The 18,336-nt window shown below is 50.5% G+C and overlaps 3 protein-coding genes across 3 annotated transcripts; 1 reads left to right on the top strand and 2 right to left on the bottom strand.

Annotated features, from left to right (window-relative positions):
* Positions 1 to 1,044: 1,044 nt before the first annotated feature.
* PpBr36_09814 (uncharacterized protein) lies at positions 1,045 to 2,978 on the bottom strand (the record flags this gene model as incomplete). The annotated part of the gene is made up of 2 exons (XM_029896933.1): positions 1,045 to 2,206; positions 2,296 to 2,978. The coding sequence occupies 2 exons, from the start codon at positions 2,976 to 2,978 to the stop codon at positions 1,045 to 1,047; spliced, it is 1,845 nt and encodes a 614-aa protein (XP_029745058.1).
* Positions 2,979 to 7,591: 4,613 nt separating this feature from the next.
* On the bottom strand, positions 7,592 to 9,738 carry PpBr36_09813 (uncharacterized protein; the record flags this gene model as incomplete). The annotated part of the gene is made up of 2 exons (XM_029896932.1): positions 7,592 to 8,813; positions 8,891 to 9,738. The coding sequence occupies 2 exons, from the start codon at positions 9,736 to 9,738 to the stop codon at positions 7,592 to 7,594; spliced, it is 2,070 nt and encodes a 689-aa protein (XP_029745242.1).
* A 6,245-nt stretch (positions 9,739 to 15,983) lies between these two features.
* Positions 15,984 to 18,336, top strand: PpBr36_09812 (uncharacterized protein; the record flags this gene model as incomplete). Its single annotated transcript, XM_029896931.1, has 3 exons — positions 15,984 to 16,182; positions 16,253 to 17,669; positions 17,745 to 18,336. 3 exons carry the CDS (start codon positions 15,984 to 15,986, stop codon positions 18,334 to 18,336), a joined length of 2,208 nt encoding a protein of 735 aa, XP_029745241.1.

Below are 18,336 nucleotides of genomic sequence, written 5' to 3'. Positions count from 1 at the left end.
TTTTTTTTTTTTTTTTCTCTTTTTTCCTTGCTCGAATATTTACATAAGCGAGCATTGTTTGTGGCTTATTTATGTCTTTTGTTTCTTTCTTGAGCCCAGTGCCGACTGTTTTTGGCCCCAGCTGGCGTTTATTATTCTCTTCAACTGTAAAAATCTACAAACCATATACGGAATCTATGACGAGCTAAAAAGAAATCAAAAAAAAAAAAAAAAAAAAAAATCTTTCAGCCAGACTTCTATGCAAATGATAGCTTTCTATGACAAACGGTCCAAAAAGCACGCGGTGCTCGTCTCATGGTGAACTCACACCTTCTCAAACCTGTTTGATCTGCACATCACCAAATCGCAGGCAAAAAATTCGCACGGAATGAACAAGACAGAAAAAAATGCCGGTTTAAGCTTCATTCATTTGTCATCAGTGCCCACGGTACAAGGAACATTCCAAACCTTATATCTTAAATTCTGTGTTCTTGAAAAAAATACCACGTTGTCAATTGCCAGCCTCAATCGAGTCAGAATGGACGCTGTGCGTGAAGCAACCTGTGTGAAGCAAGATTAAGCAAATCCCCTTTTGAAGAAGTGATACCGATGAATTGGAAAACTCGCAGATGACTGCTGGCGAACCGGTTGTGAATACAATATTTACCACACACGTTCCAGTTACAAGCAGGTGTAACAAAGTAAGTAGTAAGAAAATAGTAAAATAGCGGGATTCGGTTTAAGACACGGTGGTCATCCCTAAGTTTTTATGAAGCCAGTCCTGCACATAGCGCGGAATGTCGACAAGAAAGTAAACAAAGCCAGCTTACACGGTTGAGGAAACTAATGCGAAAAACAAATCAAGAACAAAAAAATAAAAATAAAAATAAAACCAGTTGCACAATTGGGTATGCTGCTTTGAACACAAAAGAAAACCACGACAAGACCAAGCCGAAGGTGAAAACACAAGGGAATCAGGACACGAAAGGTGGCGACGCCATGCTCAAGGCTGAAGGGAGAAAAAAAAAACCAATATCCGCCGCGATTAAGACAAGGGAGAACAGATCACTGGCCAACAAACCTCCGAGCGGTCTGTACTGGCCCGCCACCGGCCAGCTTGCGCTCCTTAAGTCTGCTCGTCCTCCACGTCTCGTACCACTGCTCCCTGCTGGCCTCGCGCAACTCGCCGCGCCAGTCATTAAACACAGCCTCCTTGAGCTTGACAAAATCGCAGTGATCCTCGTTGTTGGGATCTGCAAATCCCCATGGGAAAGCGCGTCCCACAACACTAGGCTCGTAAATATCCGGGCTGATTATCGACATGGGAATGAAAGGCGGCTCGTCCTGCTTGAGTTCTTCCGCAGTCCGACTACGGCGGATTGAGTCCCTCTTGGATGCCCTCGACGACGGCGAAGTGGAGTTGGCGCCTACAACATCGTCATCGTCACCGTCTTGATTGGACAGGTCGCCATCGACTTCGCCATCTTCGTTTGTTGATTTTTGGCCGCTCACTACCTCATCGTCGTCCTCGGCTGGCTCCTCGTCTTCCTCATCGATTCTGCTAGAATCTGGAGTCGCAGCATCATCGTCATCGAATCCGAGGGCCTCGAGTGGATCCAGCCCTGACTTTTTCAGGCTATCCCAGACAGTCCGCTTGAGCACATCCATGTGCTTGGTGGTGATGGTGTCCGCCTTGGAGATGACCGGGATGACGGTGGTTTTGCCCTGCAGCGTACGCAGAACCTGAAGGTCCAGGTCCTCGTCTAGGCTGCCGACAATGCGCGCGGGAATGCCCTGGGTCTTGCTGCCAGGAGCTTGCGCAGCTTTGGCGGCAGCAATGTTCCGGTCGAGCCGAGCGGGATCAAGAACAAGAAAAACAGCGTGAATGTGGGTATCTTGGACACCTGGAGAACGCATGACCTTCATTTCCTCAGTGAAAGTGTCTTCGAATTTGCTCTCAAGGAATGCCGACATTTCGCGCAGCTGAAGATCCACAACGTTCTTCTCAAAGCCCTCCGAGTCCCACAGTGTCAGACCGACGCGTTCGCCATCGATTTCGGTTTCGAGATAGTGAGGAACGAAATTGCCCGAGGCAGAAGCTCTGGGCGTCAATTCACTGCCGTCGATGGTACTCTTGGTGCGCTTCTTTGGTGGTAGGGCGAGCGAGGTTTTGAGGAATTCGAGGAATGACGTCTTGCCAGAGCCTTGCGTACCTACGATTAGAATACTGTTTTGGCGCGAGAAGCGGCGGAGTTAGTTGACTATGTCACCGGCAGGCTAACACGAGCGGAAATCGAGGATGAAAGAAAAACATACTTGAAAGGCGTGGGGTCCTTGCGTCTTCGAACTCTCCTCGGGTTGTTAACCGAGCTGATGGCACTGCTCGCGTAGCTGTACCTGCCGCGATGCGTCATGCTCTCGGTGCGAGCATAGGGATCGACCCAGGCGCCATTGGGAATCGGCGGAACGGGAACATTAATCGCGGAGCGTGAGCTTGGCTCCATTGAGGGACGCGAGAGAAGGGACTGGTTGTCGGTAAGTGAGTGTTGGCCAGAGACAATCTGGAAGCTGTCTGGACGAGGGTTCTCGCCGCCAAAGGACTGTAACTCCGGTGCTGGTGCGCCGTTGTAGAGAACCGGGAGGCGAGGAGGGGATTTGGGAACTGAAGCGTCACGCTGTCGCTGCAGTTCCTGTTCTCTGAGCTGGGCCTTCTTGCCCTTGAGCTCGCCTGACTTGCTACGTCTTAACAACATTCCGAGACTTGAGCGGCGTGTGGGAGGGCTCATGGTGGTTCGGGGATCTACGGTCGAGGATGCCTGTCGTAAAGGCGATCGGGCGGGGATCGGTCCGGCTGTGTATTGAGAAGCTGCCACTATGGGTAACTTGTCGGCAGCTGCTGCTGTTGAGTAAGAATAGGCATTGACGTCAGCATCATGATCGTCATGGATATAACCATCGTCTTCATCATGCAGCTGGGATGGTCGTCTGATTTGATGCATTATTGAGTCGTGGCGGGAAGTAACGGTCCACGCGTGCAGAATGAGTTGCGTGCGGGTGCGGGTGCGGGCGCGGTTTTGTTTGTTTGTTTGTTCTTTTTTTTTTTTTTTCGTCGGAACCAGAAGGGAAGTTGGGATGAGATGAGGTACTAAAGCGAAAAAGAACAATGGGGAGAGGAATCGTACGAGATCGAATTAAACCCAAATCGAGTCCCGAGATTCGATTATTTCGGGCAAGTACTTCTCAACTTACGGAGAATTTAGGCAATCACGGCCCAAGCAAATTTCCGGGCTCCAGCAATCGAGCGTGAACAGGCTGACAATCAAAAAGTAGCTCCCTCCGATTGATCGAATAGGTAATAAGTGAGCCAGACGAATGGCACTGATGGAATTGGAGACGCAGGCAAATAGGTGCAAGATGGCACAGCAGATGGATTTTGTTTTTTTTTCGCTGGCGGCTGGCTCCCCCTGATCTGTTTCGGTTTGTTCTTTTCTTCCGGTTGGCTCGTTTCGAGTGGTGGAAGCGCCTCTATCGTTTCCGCGTGCGACTGGTTGTTAGCCCTTGAAACCTGCGAACATTGGCGGGTCGCAGAAATGCGACGAGAGCATTTATTGGAGTGGGTGGATGTGGATGTCCAGATATGAATGACACGGAACCTGGGACCACCAGACAGACCACAGCCAGCTCGACCAGGTTTGGTGAACAGAGGGGAAATTGGGTATATGATTGGCAATGAGCACCTCAGCTAGCCAAATATGCAGCTTTCCGGATCTCTTTACTCACCTTTATTGCGCCGAGGTGGCTCAGTTACCTCTAACAAGCTTCCTGCGAGACCGATGCGACTCGTGTGTCGCGTTACACGCACTTGCCGTCAAATCAACGACGGGAAAAATGAGCGATATCAACGTTGAGTTACACAACGAGACTTTGGTGCTATATTCTTTCCGCTCGCCTACCCCGCCTGGTGTTCGTTGTTTTCGAGTTGCTTGCGTTGCCTCTACGTCGTCGACTCTCTACTTTTTTTTCTCTCTTTCTTCGGGTGAATCGATTGGTAAAAAGTCGACAGGATACAGAGAGTGCCTGTTCTTAGTCGCGTCGCATATATTTGGTCGACTGTGGTCTTGCCTTTGTTGGACGAATGCGGGCGCAAGAACTGTCTTTCTTCTGCGCGTTCGGCAGAGGGGTTGAGACTATTACTTCTTTGTTCGGAGGCGCTGCTCGAATCTTGGCCTTGCTTTGCTTCTTCACACTTGATCTTGGTCAGCCTTCCTGGGATTCAACATGGTATCCCGTCATCTGATTGCCGTGCGCAGTTCAGCTGATAAATCCGCTCAATATCGGACAGGATGGACGCAAAGGGAGGGACTACTGCAGGAGGTAGGTCTAGGTAGATTAGGCTGAGACGAGTGCGCGCTAACCTAGAGTTATGCCGTCACTTCGTTTGCTTCCAGCAATTAATTGCCATACCATTTCCCACTTCTGCTCCCATTTCCGTTTGCGCCGAAGCTACTACTCATATGACAGGTAATCTTTAAATGGAAAACTTACATTGCTAGTCTAGTAATGTGGCTCTTCAACGGCGACAGCCTTTTTCTTTATTTTCTTCTTTCCTTCCCTTTGCGATAGGAGCCCATACGCGCTCCCGGGGTGGATTAATAGAAGGTAATAAGTTTAAAAGTTGGGATGAAAGGGGATTGTAAGAAAATTAAAAACAAAAGTCACAGGATAGTACACTGCTCAGGAGGTACGGTGCTCCTACGCGCTGTGATACGTCGTGTATGACATGCAGCTTGGGAAGAATAAAGAGCGGCTACCTCTACAACCCCAATCAGGAGGCGTAGAAACGAAACGTTTGCGTTGACGGGGGGTACGACGATGGTAATTATGAAAAGAACAAGTGACGAGTTTGGAGGAACAAAATCCAGTCTACGACCAAGATCAACCGCCCACATACAAATCGGGACCTGCAGCTTCTGTGACCTCTAACTGGAGTTAGCCTAGGTGGGTTTGAAGAGAGCGGGTATGCTTGCATTGAGCGGATGCAGGTACAAATTGATGGGTGGGAAACCGGATCGATGGGGAGGGATTAGATGGCGCCGCGCCGTCCTTTTTTTGGGGGGAGGCGCACAGCCAGTGGGGAAGGACGTTCGATGTCCACAACCCTGCCCTGTCAATTATCTTGTTGACCAACCTCCATCTTCTCCCATGCATCAGGCTTATGGATGGACTGGGGGCTGGCTGGTCAAGGATACATGGATGGGTTGGCTTTCGTCATGGGCCACAACAAAAAAAAAACGAGACAGACCGCTAGGCGCCTTTTCGGGAGTTGGGTCGTTTTAGTGCGTCGTGATAGTCAGGGGCACTCTGGGTAATTTTTGGAAGCTGTCTGTTCATGCCATGCCAAACCCGTTGGATGGCAATCAAGGCAATGTTCGTTCTGTTTTTGGCTTAATAATGACAGTGGTGGTGTTCGCATGCATCATTTTGCACAAGCAACCCTAGTGAATTGTTCGCAGTCAGAACTTGCAGGGTTTTGCATGTGCACAATCAATCGATCGAAAGGTGCGTTTTGTCAACGTGGGGAGTCCTTTTCTCTCCTCTCAACTGCATGTACGATCGAGTGAGTGGGCTTTTTCCCTGTCGGCCACCACGTCGGCCCAAGCCGGGAACCTTTGCACTCGGCTTGTTTTATTCAATTCTGCGGAATATTTTCTGCCTTCCGTCATCTATTATAATGCAAATGCATTGCCTCGGGATTTGCAACTGCGCCTCTTAAGCTTCACATTTGCATAGGGCAACGCTGCAAACAACACAATCGATGTTCCCTGTTGACAGCTCCTTGGTAGTTTAATTATGCTCTGGTCAGTTTCAAGGACGTCGTCCTCCTTTGCTCATTACGAGTGGTCGCCCCCTTTTAGATTGCAGCGAGCATTCGGCACAGCCCGCCAATCAAAATTGACGTTGCATCAAGGTCATCTCTTTATTTCCTTTTTTTTTCTTCTTTTTTTTTTTTTTAAATCACACCTTATCCCTTATTTTTGCTATGCCTTGCATCAAATCTCTCGACGAATAATTCAGTCATATTCCGATCCTGACAAGCTCGGTGGAATTTTTTTTTTTTTTCTCTAAGGACAAGCTTTAGGCATTCGACATTGGTAGATGCTGACGCCGTCTCTATTTTTTTTCCACTTCAAATACCTACTTGATTACATTGATGGAAAAAATCTCGTGCAGTCCATCATTAAGATCGTCATGCTGTATAGTAAGCTTTCCTTTGTACAAAAGTCAGTACGCAGCGTGACAAACACACGGTAGACTACCAAGACTTGCAAGACCAAGACTACCAGGGAGAGGTAGGTAGCTAATACAGGGCCAGGCAACAACCTTGTTCTCCCTCTTTTGCGCGAAACTAGGCACCCACCCCCCGCAACTGTCATTTCTCGCTATGGAGACCAAGATGTCCTTTTCAGCAAAGAGGACTGCCCAGCAAGTTAACAAAGTCAAGTGACCTAACAGTAGGTAGGTACCTTTACGCAGCGTACCACAACCTAGGGTATCTCGACTAAAGGAGATTGGTGAACGACAGTTGCTATTCAGGGCTTAGTGTGGCCGATCTTACCCCATTTTCTTTCTTAAAAATCTTTACAAAAAAAAAAAATTTGTCGAGAAGAGTCATTGTTGGCAACAATCCTATTTTAAACAGAAAACCCTGCAAGGATTTTGGCGGGAATTGGGGGCTGGAAGGGGATATAACTCAAAAACCCCTATGATGTTCCATGCATGCTATCCCCTGGTATCTTGAGATGCACGCAGACACCCTAACAAAGCCATTGGGTTCTCTCAAACAAAGTGTGACCCGAGCTTCTATCCACTCCATGGAATCACGGGTGTATGGGCTCGTCATGTTTCACGGTAATTGCTGTTGATGAGAGGGGACAAAAACGGGCCCCGGGTACCACGTACCACCTACCCTGAATTCATGGGAAACAGAAGGGGAAAAAAGGTATCCTGGCAAGCGGAGGACAAGAAAAGAAGTCTAACTCAGTATGGCCTGATGGTTCCCATCCACCCAAATTACCAAGTCAAAAACGACTTTTGTAGCAGGCAAAAACTGAACGCGACTCTAAGATTGCGAGTTCGAGTATCTCTATTATTTCTCTTCGTTGAAAAAAGACATTGTTTTGGTGGTATTCTGGGTGGTTGCAAACCATAAATCCGTGCTGAGTCGCTTCTTTTTTGTCCCCGCTTGTCTGGCAAGCCTGGCAATCGTTGAGTGCAGGAGGGTTGAATGACTTTCCTCTTGGCTCTTGGCTATTATTAAGCCGACTCCGTGGTTCCATGTTAATATAACGACTTGGCCGAAGGCATAGTTCAATCCATGTGAAAGGTAATGGAATAACTAATGAGGTGACTATATTTTTTTGGGATGTCTACAAAGAAACTCCTTGCGCCGAGAAAACCACGCCGCCGAAATGCGCTATATGCTGCGCCCCTTCTAAAAGGTCATACGCGTAATCATGCCATGATGTTGTACAGAACGGCTTTCAAAGCCCTCGCGTGCAGTAAAAATTATATTCCTCCCATCCCAGAGTGGCGAAGGAGACCAACTTTGTTTTCACCCAGCAAACACATCATGCTGCAGCTCGATCCCGAAATCCCCCGCCATCTCCCTCATCCTCGCCTCGACCTCGTCTTCCATGCCGCCGCCGAGTCCTAGGAATTGCCGGAGCTTGAAAAAGTAAAACACAACGTCGCTGGCCGTCAGCACCGTCTTGAACAGCGCGTGTCGCCACATGTTGGCCACGCGTTCCCGGAACGGCCGATCCGGGTCCTCAAACATGCTCCTGCTCGCCCACTCGCCCATCCTCTTGACACGGTTGACGGGGGAGCCCATGTGTTGGTTGTTGCCCTGGACGATGCGCATGTTGCGGCCGATGAAGATGAGCTCCTTCGGCCACTTGGTCTCGTCGGCCAGCATCTCGCGCACCGCCTGCTTGCTCCGCTTCTGAATCTCGAATCGCCGCTGCTTGGGCGTCATGCTCTCAGGCAAGTCCATGCCAAGCAGTTGCCGTCGGTAGTATCCGTCGCCACCTTCGTACGGCCGCATCAGCGTCGCGCTTGCAAATAGGTCTGCCCCCTTAATGCCCCACTGGTCGCACACCCTCGCAATGGTCTTGTTGTCAAAAGTCATGAGCGCCTTCCAGAACACCGAATACTCGCGCCGGAACTTGGGCGTCAAGTAGATGTATAGCCCATGATCGATGAGCACCAGCTCCGCCCGCCCGCCCGGCAGCCGGCGAATGAAGATGTTGCCCGGGTGCGGGTCGCAGTGGACCACGCCGAACTTGAAGATCTGCGCGCTGAAGAGGTCCACAATGATGGTCATGACGTCCTTCTTGCTGAGGCCGAGCCCTCCTTTGCCGTTCCGGCCTCGCCACTCGTCACGCTCCGGCTTGAGTTTGGAGCTCTCCGGGTTCCGGCGCAGCTCTGCCCGCACGGCCGCCATGTCTGGGGATGGAAGTGGGGTTCCGTGCACGCCCAAAGAGCCCTTGCTGTAGCCGCCGTACCAGGGTCTGGTCAGTGCCTCGCGGTCCCATAGCCTGACACCCTCTATCCACTCTGTGACTAGGACACGTTTGCTGCTGAGCTCCGGGAAAACCTTGGGGATGTAAACGCGCCCACGTAAGGAAGGCTCATCGGCGATGAGCTCACGCATTGTGTCAGAGTTTTTGGCCTCGTTAATAAAATCCGTCTCCAGTCTCAAACGCTCTGTGATGAAGGGCACCATGCCATAGAATGGTAGGTCAAACCACCATGAATAAATCCAGGTGACAACCCTACGAAACAAAGTCGGTTAGCTTCAAGGTAAGGCAAGCGCATCTTCACCGATGGCAACCCTGATATGCAAACTCACTTGAAAGACCATAGATCCCAGCCTATCTGCTTGGCGATCTCTGGTCTTTGGATCTTGACAGCAACCTCAGTGCCATCCGGCAACCTCGCCCAGTGGACTTGCGCAACGCTGGCACTTGCCCTGGACGACCTTTCTATGACGCCACGACCGTCCTCGCCGGCGAAGCTCACGCCAAAAACGTCCTGTACGGAGCGCCCGCCAAAGTCCTTCCTGATGACCCTCTCGACCTTGTCCCAGGACACCGAGGGGGCGTCGTCAAACATGCGCGCAAACATGCGCTGAAACTCGGGCGGCAGGATCGCGCTCTGCATGGCAATGGCCTGGCCGATCTTGAGGTACAGCCCGCCGTTCTTGCGCAGCAGCTCAAAAAGCCGCTCGGCGTTTCGGCGGTGCAGGTCCTCGATGGTGATCGAAGAGCCTATCAGCGGCAGCGGATCCGGCCGAAAGTTGATCTTGTAGTCGAGCGCGACCAATAGGCCCGTTCTAAAGGTGCGCAGCGACCTTAGCATGCCCGAGGCGTACATCCAGCTGTCGATCGCATAGAAGGTGCCAAACACCGCGCCGGTGATGAGCAGTCGGCGCGCCCATCTTCGGCTGCGCGTGTATGTGCGCGCCTTTCGGGGCCCGCCAAGGGAGGAGGGGGACGGAGGTACTGCGGGACGGAAGTCGGAGGGTGTGGGTTGCGTTTGGAGTGTTCGGATTGATGGTGAGATTGCCGTGGGGAGTCTGCGTGTCGGTCGTGTGAGGAATGCGCAGGACAGGTATCTCGGTATTGTGGCGGTGGCCGTGGTGACCAAGATTCTATTTGGTTCCCCGGAGCTGAGGCGAGCTACGTTGTGACGGAACATGGCTGCCTTGGCGCAAGGCGAGCATTAATAAGAGACAAACAAGCCCAGTGAGGTACAATTATTCTATGGACTAAACGGCAACATCGGTAGTGTATTCGAAAACAATAACTTCGTCCCCAAATTTGGTGAAAGAAGGCGATTGTCCGGGACTCGTAAGCTAGCCTGTTTTCTAGCGGCGTTATCTTTGCCGCTGACATCGGCGATTTATAATCCCCGATCTAGAAAAGGTTGCTCCGTTAAATCCGCGTCGAACTAATACCGCTGGTGCGGTCCACCAACAACGGCTCGGAATCGGCCGGGGAAGCAGAAAAAAATAGGATAAAACGTCTCTAAAAAAAAAAAAAAAAAAAAAAAAAAANNACAAGTCTATGATATTCTCACCTAACCGCCTGGTAACTCCATGACGACCAGGATATAAGCGTCAAAGTGTTAATTAATTAAGTTTCTCGACTCGGTGGCATGAGGCCTAGTAGCTGATTTTTGATTCTGTTTGGTTCGTTCCATTGTTTGCCCCGAGAAACAAAATCCTTATCAGGGGATATCCCGATCCTCGGTAACCCGCCCCCACCCCCGCTATCACGTGCCTACGTGTCTCTCGATACTCCCATGCCCGCGACAACCAAACGTCATGGCCCATCGCGTTACAATGACTTCTATCAAAGCAACTATTTGTCATTCCGCTGGGGAGCAGGCCTTGTCAAGTAATATGGCAGCGGATACGAATTTAGTTACGTCTTCCACAGCATTGTCAAGATTACCGCAAGTGGCATACCATCATACCACGTCAACAGAAACGTCCCTTACATTAAAAGATCTTTCAGCAGCACCCGCCTAAAATTGCGTCTCCTGGGCCGAGTGCCTATTTAAAAGTCTTGCGGGCCAACAACGATAATATTATTTCCATGGCCCGTTAGTGTAACACCTCAATATGCAAGACATGGCAACCTCTTCCAGCGATCATCGTAAACTCTACTGCTGGCTCATGGGTCTCTCAGGTTCTATTCGCAGAGGTTACTACCATGATACCTGCAAGCCAATTCGCCAAAGGCCGGATTGTCCTCTGTATCATCACCCCAATGATGGTGGGAAATTCATTGCCATTTATACACACGGCATAGGACAAACCAATTGCTTCTCGACCCTGAGATCGCAGGGAGGGCTCTGAAGGACCTTGGCATGTCTGTTGAACGCAGCCAGGACAACGTTGAGGATTTCGGCGATCAGCCAGGAAAGACAATCAGCCTCGTTGTAGAAGAAGCAACTTCGACCGAGGTGGCCATCCTGATATTCTGGCCAAGTCACTTTCTACGAAAGACTAGTTTTTGATCGGATCACCTGGACGTCTTTTTGTTCAGATGCCAGAGGCGTTGAAATAAGAATATAGTCCACGTTGGCTCATTCTTTATTTGAAGAAATATGATTGCCGCAGTTCTCGACAAAGTTTGTGGGCAGTATGACCAAAAGGACCGCCAACGTAGTGAGCCCCGCCAATAGCAGTAAGCAGCCCTGGGGGGCTGTTTTTGCACATGTTCCTGAATCCCGAGAGAAACGGCACTTGCTTCAGATCGTGTGTCAATGGGCATGTGCGAATCTACGCGGGCTTGTGACAGTGGGCGGGGTAAACATGTAGCTGGATGTTCAAGTCAGCTCATAGCGAGGCTGTGGTGGGTAATTACTTAGTGCAGCTCACTATAACAACTCTTTCAAGTCCATGAACGAATAAGCTGTATATCCATTGGGCCAGAAATGTTTCTTATAATCGTGTCCTGAGTCATAGCTGCCAAAAAATCGCGACTAGACAACCAACCCATCGAACAGAACGAGTAGTGACAGGGAATAAGAGGGAAAATAGGAAAGAGGAAGCCAGAGAATAGTGCAAATGAGAGTATTAGACATCTAGACATTTGGTCGAACTTGTTGGAACATAAACCTCAATTGTGGTCGAGCCTTGCCATGGTATATGTCTTGGTTGGAATATAAACATCACACAGCAAGCCATGCCAAGTGGCAAACAAACACGCTTCGGATCAATAACTTCGGATTATCATTTGACAGATAGCCGACTGTCCTACTGGAATCCATGTTCCGATGTTCAATTGTTATCAAGGAATATCATAGCCAAGTACCAACAAGTCATTGAATGGAAACACGACACAGGACAACTACCAACAAGTCATTGAATGGAAACACGACACAGGACAACTTATCCATACACAGATGAGAAACTTTTACCTCATGCTTATCTTTTTGTATTTGGCTTTCCACCTTCACTCCCAGTCCTGCCATGTGCGACTAGACAACTGCTTTGCAGTAGGAGCTTAGTTCGCGAACCCAAAAAGGGTAAAACCTTGGTGTTTGGCCTGAAGAAGGGGATGTGCAGGCTTGATTCAGGATTTAGCAAAAGAGAAGCATGTACTCTATGGTTTACACTTAGTAGCGCACAAGCAACAAGAGCTAGGTTCACCTGGTAAAAGGGTTAGTGTTAAAATTACCTGGTGGTTGGCCTGAGTATAATGAGGGACGCAGTTCGACCCGCGACAATAAACAAGAAGGTATGTGCAACCCCCAAACTAACTAGAAACGCATTTGTAAGAGGGAAAAAAAATACGAGAACAACAGCGACAACAACGACAACAACAACCCATTGAGGAAATATTACAGTTGATTATCTGCAAAGGGTAGAAGAAAGCACTCATCCCCGACGATTGCCGCATTACAAACTCAATGTCTACTGACATGAATATGATTGGGGAGTTTCGTCTAGGGTTCGACCTCTAGATCTAGGATTTAAAGTTTGAGTTGGGATTGAAGGACAGCAGCAGGCTGCAGCAAAGGGGAAATACAATGTTTCTTTTGGTTTTTTTGGTTGTGCTCCACCGATCTGAAAAGGTTCCAGAGTAGATTCACATCAGTAATTGCTGTACACGTGGATTACCAAAAGAGATGACGACTGTCCAAACAGATGATCTAGCTTGGAGCATCTTTTGCGCATTAGATTTCATGCCTTCCAGATTCTCAGGGAAATTTGGACTCAGCGATCTTCTACTGATCTAAATCAAGACTCTGGAGATTTCCTTTAACAGATTGGAGGGTTCATGCACGTTGTTTAACGGCTTACCGTTTGGGCAATCCATGCTATAGTCCAAGCCCCACCTTGCCGCAAACCAAGGATCAGCCCTACTAAATTAGTCAACAGACAAGGAGGCATCCATTTTTGTACTGCGTGCTGTACAGCACAGTACAACCCCGTATCCTAGATACAGTATGCACGCACAATGCAAGCAGAAAGATAAGCTCGTCCGTTCCAAGTTTGTGGTCGCTGCTTTGGCACTGCATGCACTATTTTTTTGCTGAGCCACTGCAGTTTTAATTTTTATTTTTCACCTCTTGTTTTTTCTTTTTCTTTTTTTTCTCTCCTTCTTTCACGCTTGTGTGTGCAGCGGGGCTGGGCTGACTTGACCTCTTTTGCTTTCGTTCGGCTTTACTTTCTTTTTGGAAGCTTGTGTCAAAGCCTGTCAGGGACCGTTCCAGAAGTGCAAATGAGCAGCCGAGATCCATTCAAATGCTGGCCACCTCGGACAGGCCCTTGTTCGATTGGGCGTCGGATTGACCTTGCTCAGACGCATGGGCGGTGGCGGTGCAAAAGTAAACGGGAGCTCGATGCACTGCATGCCTTACCAAGCCAATCTATTTGTTGCTTTCTTTTTCGATGATCCGGGCGTTGCGGTTGTGTGTGTGTGTGTGTGTGTGTGTGTGTGTGTGTGTGTGTGTGAATGTATGCTTGATTGAAGTTCGTCTCGGCTCCCTGGCCCGGAGCTTATGTGGTTCGTTGGGCGACAAGCGATGCCTCCGTTCACTGCCTTGCTTTTTCAGGCACACCAATCTGCGTCGTGACATCCCTCGATGCGGGATTCAACCAATCACCTGGGTCTCGAGATATCATTTTGATGCAACCCAACGACAAAGGAATTGCCAGCGCAGCTGAGGGGGCGGGCTTGTTAGTACTGCACCTAGCCTTTCTGGTAGTGGTTGACCAGCCATAAATTGGAGCAACAAACCAGCGCAGCAGAGGTACAAGCAGCAACGCGTATACGAGCTCCAAGACGTACTCGCACGTATTGTTTATGCCAAAAATGTTTGCTCTCACTGATTACCATGCTGCAGGTCACACTATGGCTTTGAGTCCTACCAGTCGGAGAACTACAAGTTGTGCTTTTACCAGAAATGGAACAAGTTCTATGATGAAATAATTAGAGAGGTGCTGACAGAGAGAAGTGTCGAATATCGGTTTTTCCAATTAGACTTGTTGGAAGGGAGCATTGCTAAAGCTCTTCTGTTCATAACTAGGTGAAATGACCATGGAATATCCGCCGCTACTAAATACAAGTCCAACATACTAATGAACCCGCCTCATCACTACATCAAGCGTTTAGAGGCTTCAATGTATTTTGGCATATTTTAGTTATGTTGTTTAGTCATCATCCAGACAAGCCAGGCTGATTGGGATGCTTAGTCTTTGTTTGGGTTATCGCGTGCGATAACCCGTGAAGGCATGGTGCTTGAACGCGGGAATCTATAATACGAAGACTTTGTTGACCTCCTTCAATGAAGAAAAAAATACACTTCGAGTAGATCACAAGGCACGAAACTTTGCCCATGCGGGCGTGCGGATTCGAGTAAAGAACCCTACGCGTGATAGTCACGCACTCCTCACTCCGCTGAATCAATAATGTGCTCGTCTAAAAATTCTGCATTGCTACCTCGGGATCCAAGAGCTGAACCACCCGGGTAACATGACATGCCGTTTTTCGACTACTTTTAGGCTGGGGGATCGCTGTCGCAATCTCGCGAAATGTTGAACAAAAATTCTGGCCGCCGGACCGCAATTTTTGCGCTCCGCTAAAAGTGCTGCAGGCGAACAGGTTACCATGCAGGTCGAATTGAAGAAAACTTCCGGATTGAATTGAAAATGGGCCGCGCAGGTCACTTCAAGCTGGCTTTCTTTTGTTACACAGACTGACATTTTGCGAATGTACAATGGTAGACTTTCGAAATGACTCCTCGTTGTGTAAATCCAAAATATCAGTCAATGACTTGTTTTTGAGAACTGAGATGCACAGCCATGAGTCCAAAAGGCAGACACATAGCCATGCAAAAAGGCTGATGGACCGATAGCGGAAATTATCCATGCAAGAGGTTAGTTTATCACAGTAGAACTATTTGCGGATAGAGACACCGAAAATGGCTACAAAGCATCGCTGCAGGCAATTAATCTGCACTGGGCGGGCGATTTTCCTGGACCCAGCGTCGTTTCGCACGAGGCTTGGCGCTTCGACGGTGGGCCAGTTTTATCGAGTCGGGGAAGGGGACTTGATTGGACAGGGGTGCGGTCAACTCATGCGACTGAGCCAAGCGAGCCAGCAAGGGGCCCAGGCCTAACTCGATCAAAGGGCCACACGCAACAAGAGTTGCGCAAGCAGTAAAAAGTGGACCTTCCGGTGGGCGGGCATGGGCGGGCATGGGTGAGCATGGTTGGAATTGTGCGGGTGGCACAAGGTCGGCCTGCACCCCAAATTCTCGTGCCGCCACGACACACAGTCTCCGTTCTTCCTCCTTGGTACCTCAAGTCCTTCGCTGTATGGGACCCGAACAACAAGATTAACCAACAGAACACTCGACGACGACGACGACGACCATAGAGACGCCGCCGGAGACAGGTCATCACATTAGTCCAAAGCAAAGGACGTATTACATTCGTTTCTCAGTGGGCGGCTGGCTGCTGGATCGGAACACGCTGCATTGGAATTTGGGTCACGAAGCAAAACAAAATCATTGGCGACGGTGGAATTTGAAAGGGCTGCAGAGCTCTTTTGCGACCGACACGAAAAGACGGAACCTTAAAAGCCGAACAGTCCATTTTTGACGACCGACCTTAATACGATACGATCAGAAACACATCTTCCGATTAATATCCTCCGGATTCTTAGTGCTTCCGAGTTGAGTCACATGTCTTCGAAAAAGGGCTCAATTGAATCATCGCTACCGACGCCTTGCTCTACACTCGTACTCGTAACGCAACAAGCGCCAATTTTTCAGGTGAAGTCAGGGTTGGGTCACGCCTGATCGCTTTTGGCGGAGCTTGTCGCTCTCGCTCCCCTGGCCGCGTCTTGAAGACGCGGACTCGCAATAACGAAACTTCCTCCATATTTACACGACTCGGATCACGAAACTATTGACTTGCCGCCATGTTACGGCCGGCTACACCTCTGGCGGTTCTGCTCGCCGCGGCGTTTGGCCTGCTGTTGATTTCGGTCTTGTCGACACCCATTATCAAAGCCATTCCGCTTGGCGAGTACGTCGGCGTGACGTTTGGCGTTTTTGGGTATTGCATCAACAACAACGCGAGATGCAGCCCCATCGAGATTGGCTATGACGAAGGCCTGGGTAGGATTCCTCCCTAAACTTTTTGCCTGGTAGATTCCATCTGGACCCTGCTGACCTCCGAACTCTATAGCCGCTGCGCTGGCCGAGAAGAATGCCAACTTCGACCTTCCGAGCCAGGCGAGACGCACGCTTTCCACCATCCTCATCATCCATCCCGTCGCCGCGCTCGTAACTCTGATAATGTTCGTCATGTCGATTGCTGCGCACTTCCATTCGCCATCACACTCTGCGAGATATCTTCTCATTGTGTTTATCGTTGGACTCCTAAACTTTGTCATTTGCCTGCTTGCCTTCCTGGTCGACGTTTTGCTCTTCGTTCCCCATATGGCTTGGGGTTCGTATCTGGTTCTCGCGGCCACAATCTTGGTTGCGCTCAGTGGACTGGTTGCTTGTGCGATGCGAAGGACGTTGGTCTCAAGGAAAGCTAGGAAAAAGCGCATCGAAGAGAACGCGGAGATGAGCGGCGAGAACTTTTACAACCGCCAAGCGCAGCAAGCCACGCCCCAAACGGAGAACAAACCCACTGTTCCCGTTCTTAGTGGCGCCCACGGCGAGGGTGGTGATAAGCTGCCTAGCTTTGCTACTTACGAGAAGCGGGACGACCTGAGCAGCGAAGATAGGGTCCCTTTGACAGCCAACAGTCCGGCCAGCCGCTCTCCCAATGCGCAATACAACGACCCGACCCGAATGGATGGGCAGTTTAACCAGCCTCGCAGGGCACCCTCGGCCAGGGATCAATACGGTAACCCGATGGAAGGGCCCGCAGATGCCTATGGCGTGCAAAGAGCTCCATCAGCGGAGCGCATGAACCCTGGTGTTCGAGGTGGTTACAGAGGCCGCGGTTACGGTCCACCAGGGAGAGGAGCTTACGGGTATGGTCCGCCTCCAGGCAGTCGAGGAGGCTATGGGCCCCCAGGCCGCGGTGGATATGGGCCTGGTCCAAATGGCAGGGGAGGATACGGACCGCCTCCAAGAGGTGGTTATGGCCCACCAATAAGGGGCCGCCCGCCACCCCCTGGCTACCAATATGACAGGAGAGGCTCCCCCGCGGAGGCATACGGCCCGCCACCCGGACAGGGACCATATGGGCAGAGGCAACAATCTCCAGGGCCTCCTTCAGCCCCTGGCTATGGTATGAATGGTTCAACACCAACGGTGTCGTCCGCCGCGTACGGCCACCAACACACACCTTCCGATGATCTACCGAGAGCGGAATCGCCCCCTCCACTGCCTGGAACAGAGCCTATGCCGCCAGTAGGGCAGGCGGTCGCGATGGATGCCAAGACAGGTAGTCCACAGGTACCTCAAAACGGCTTCGCACCAATGCCACAAAACCGCTTTGGGGGTAGCCAGCAGTTTCGAGATAGCGATGCCGACATACAGGGGATGGTAGGGCTCCAGCAGGGTATCACGCCTGCAGGTCAACAACCTCCATTGCAGCGACATCAGACTCTCATGAGCGAGCAGAGCCGCTATAGTCAGGATGGGTCAGTAATTTGATGATCCTAGGGTCTTCATTCCCGTCTCTCTTTAGTCTTGAGCCTTGCTAACATTAGGTGTAGAGCCCAATACGTACCTGCACGTCAGAATTGGAATGATCAGCGCAGCAAAACCCCGGGTGCAGAGAGTGTAGTACACCCGAGCATGATGCCACCGCCACTCAACGCATCAAGGACTGACCTCTCAATGCCGAGGAACTCGCCGGGACCCGGGGGTGCTCCAGCAAGGTCACGCACGTCGGAATACTACGAGGACGTAGCTCCGAGGTTTGTGACCCCTGATCCCTCAGCACGTGGGACTCCGGTACCAGGACAAGCTGGTGGGAGGATACCACCGCCCATAAACCTCCCGGCCGGTGCGCCAGACTTTGACGAGATGCCGGATGGATCCCGGAGTCCGGCCGCCTCGGAGAGGTCAACTTTCACTAGCATCTCCCAGCGGGGTATCAACCCGAGGTGGAACCCACCGCCGCCGTCTATGATGCCTGGCTATGGACCAGCCCCACAACGGCGACCAAACCGCAACGATATGCTGCTGAACAGCAACCCGGATTTTGAGCTGCCCACTAATAGAGGAGGCAGGGGCGGTAGCCCGCCCAGGGCACCGGGGACTTCGATGATCCCGGGTAGCGCTTATCCCAACGGTCGATTGTAG

This window comes from Pyricularia pennisetigena (assembly GCF_004337985.1).
Source record: "Pyricularia pennisetigena strain Br36 chromosome 7 map unlocalized Pyricularia_pennisetigena_Br36_Scf_7, whole genome shotgun sequence".
NCBI classification, from domain to species: domain Eukaryota; kingdom Fungi; phylum Ascomycota; class Sordariomycetes; order Magnaporthales; family Pyriculariaceae; genus Pyricularia; species Pyricularia pennisetigena.
The sequence above is the reverse complement of the archived record's forward strand: the minus strand, read 5'-3'. Positions and strand labels throughout refer to the sequence as shown.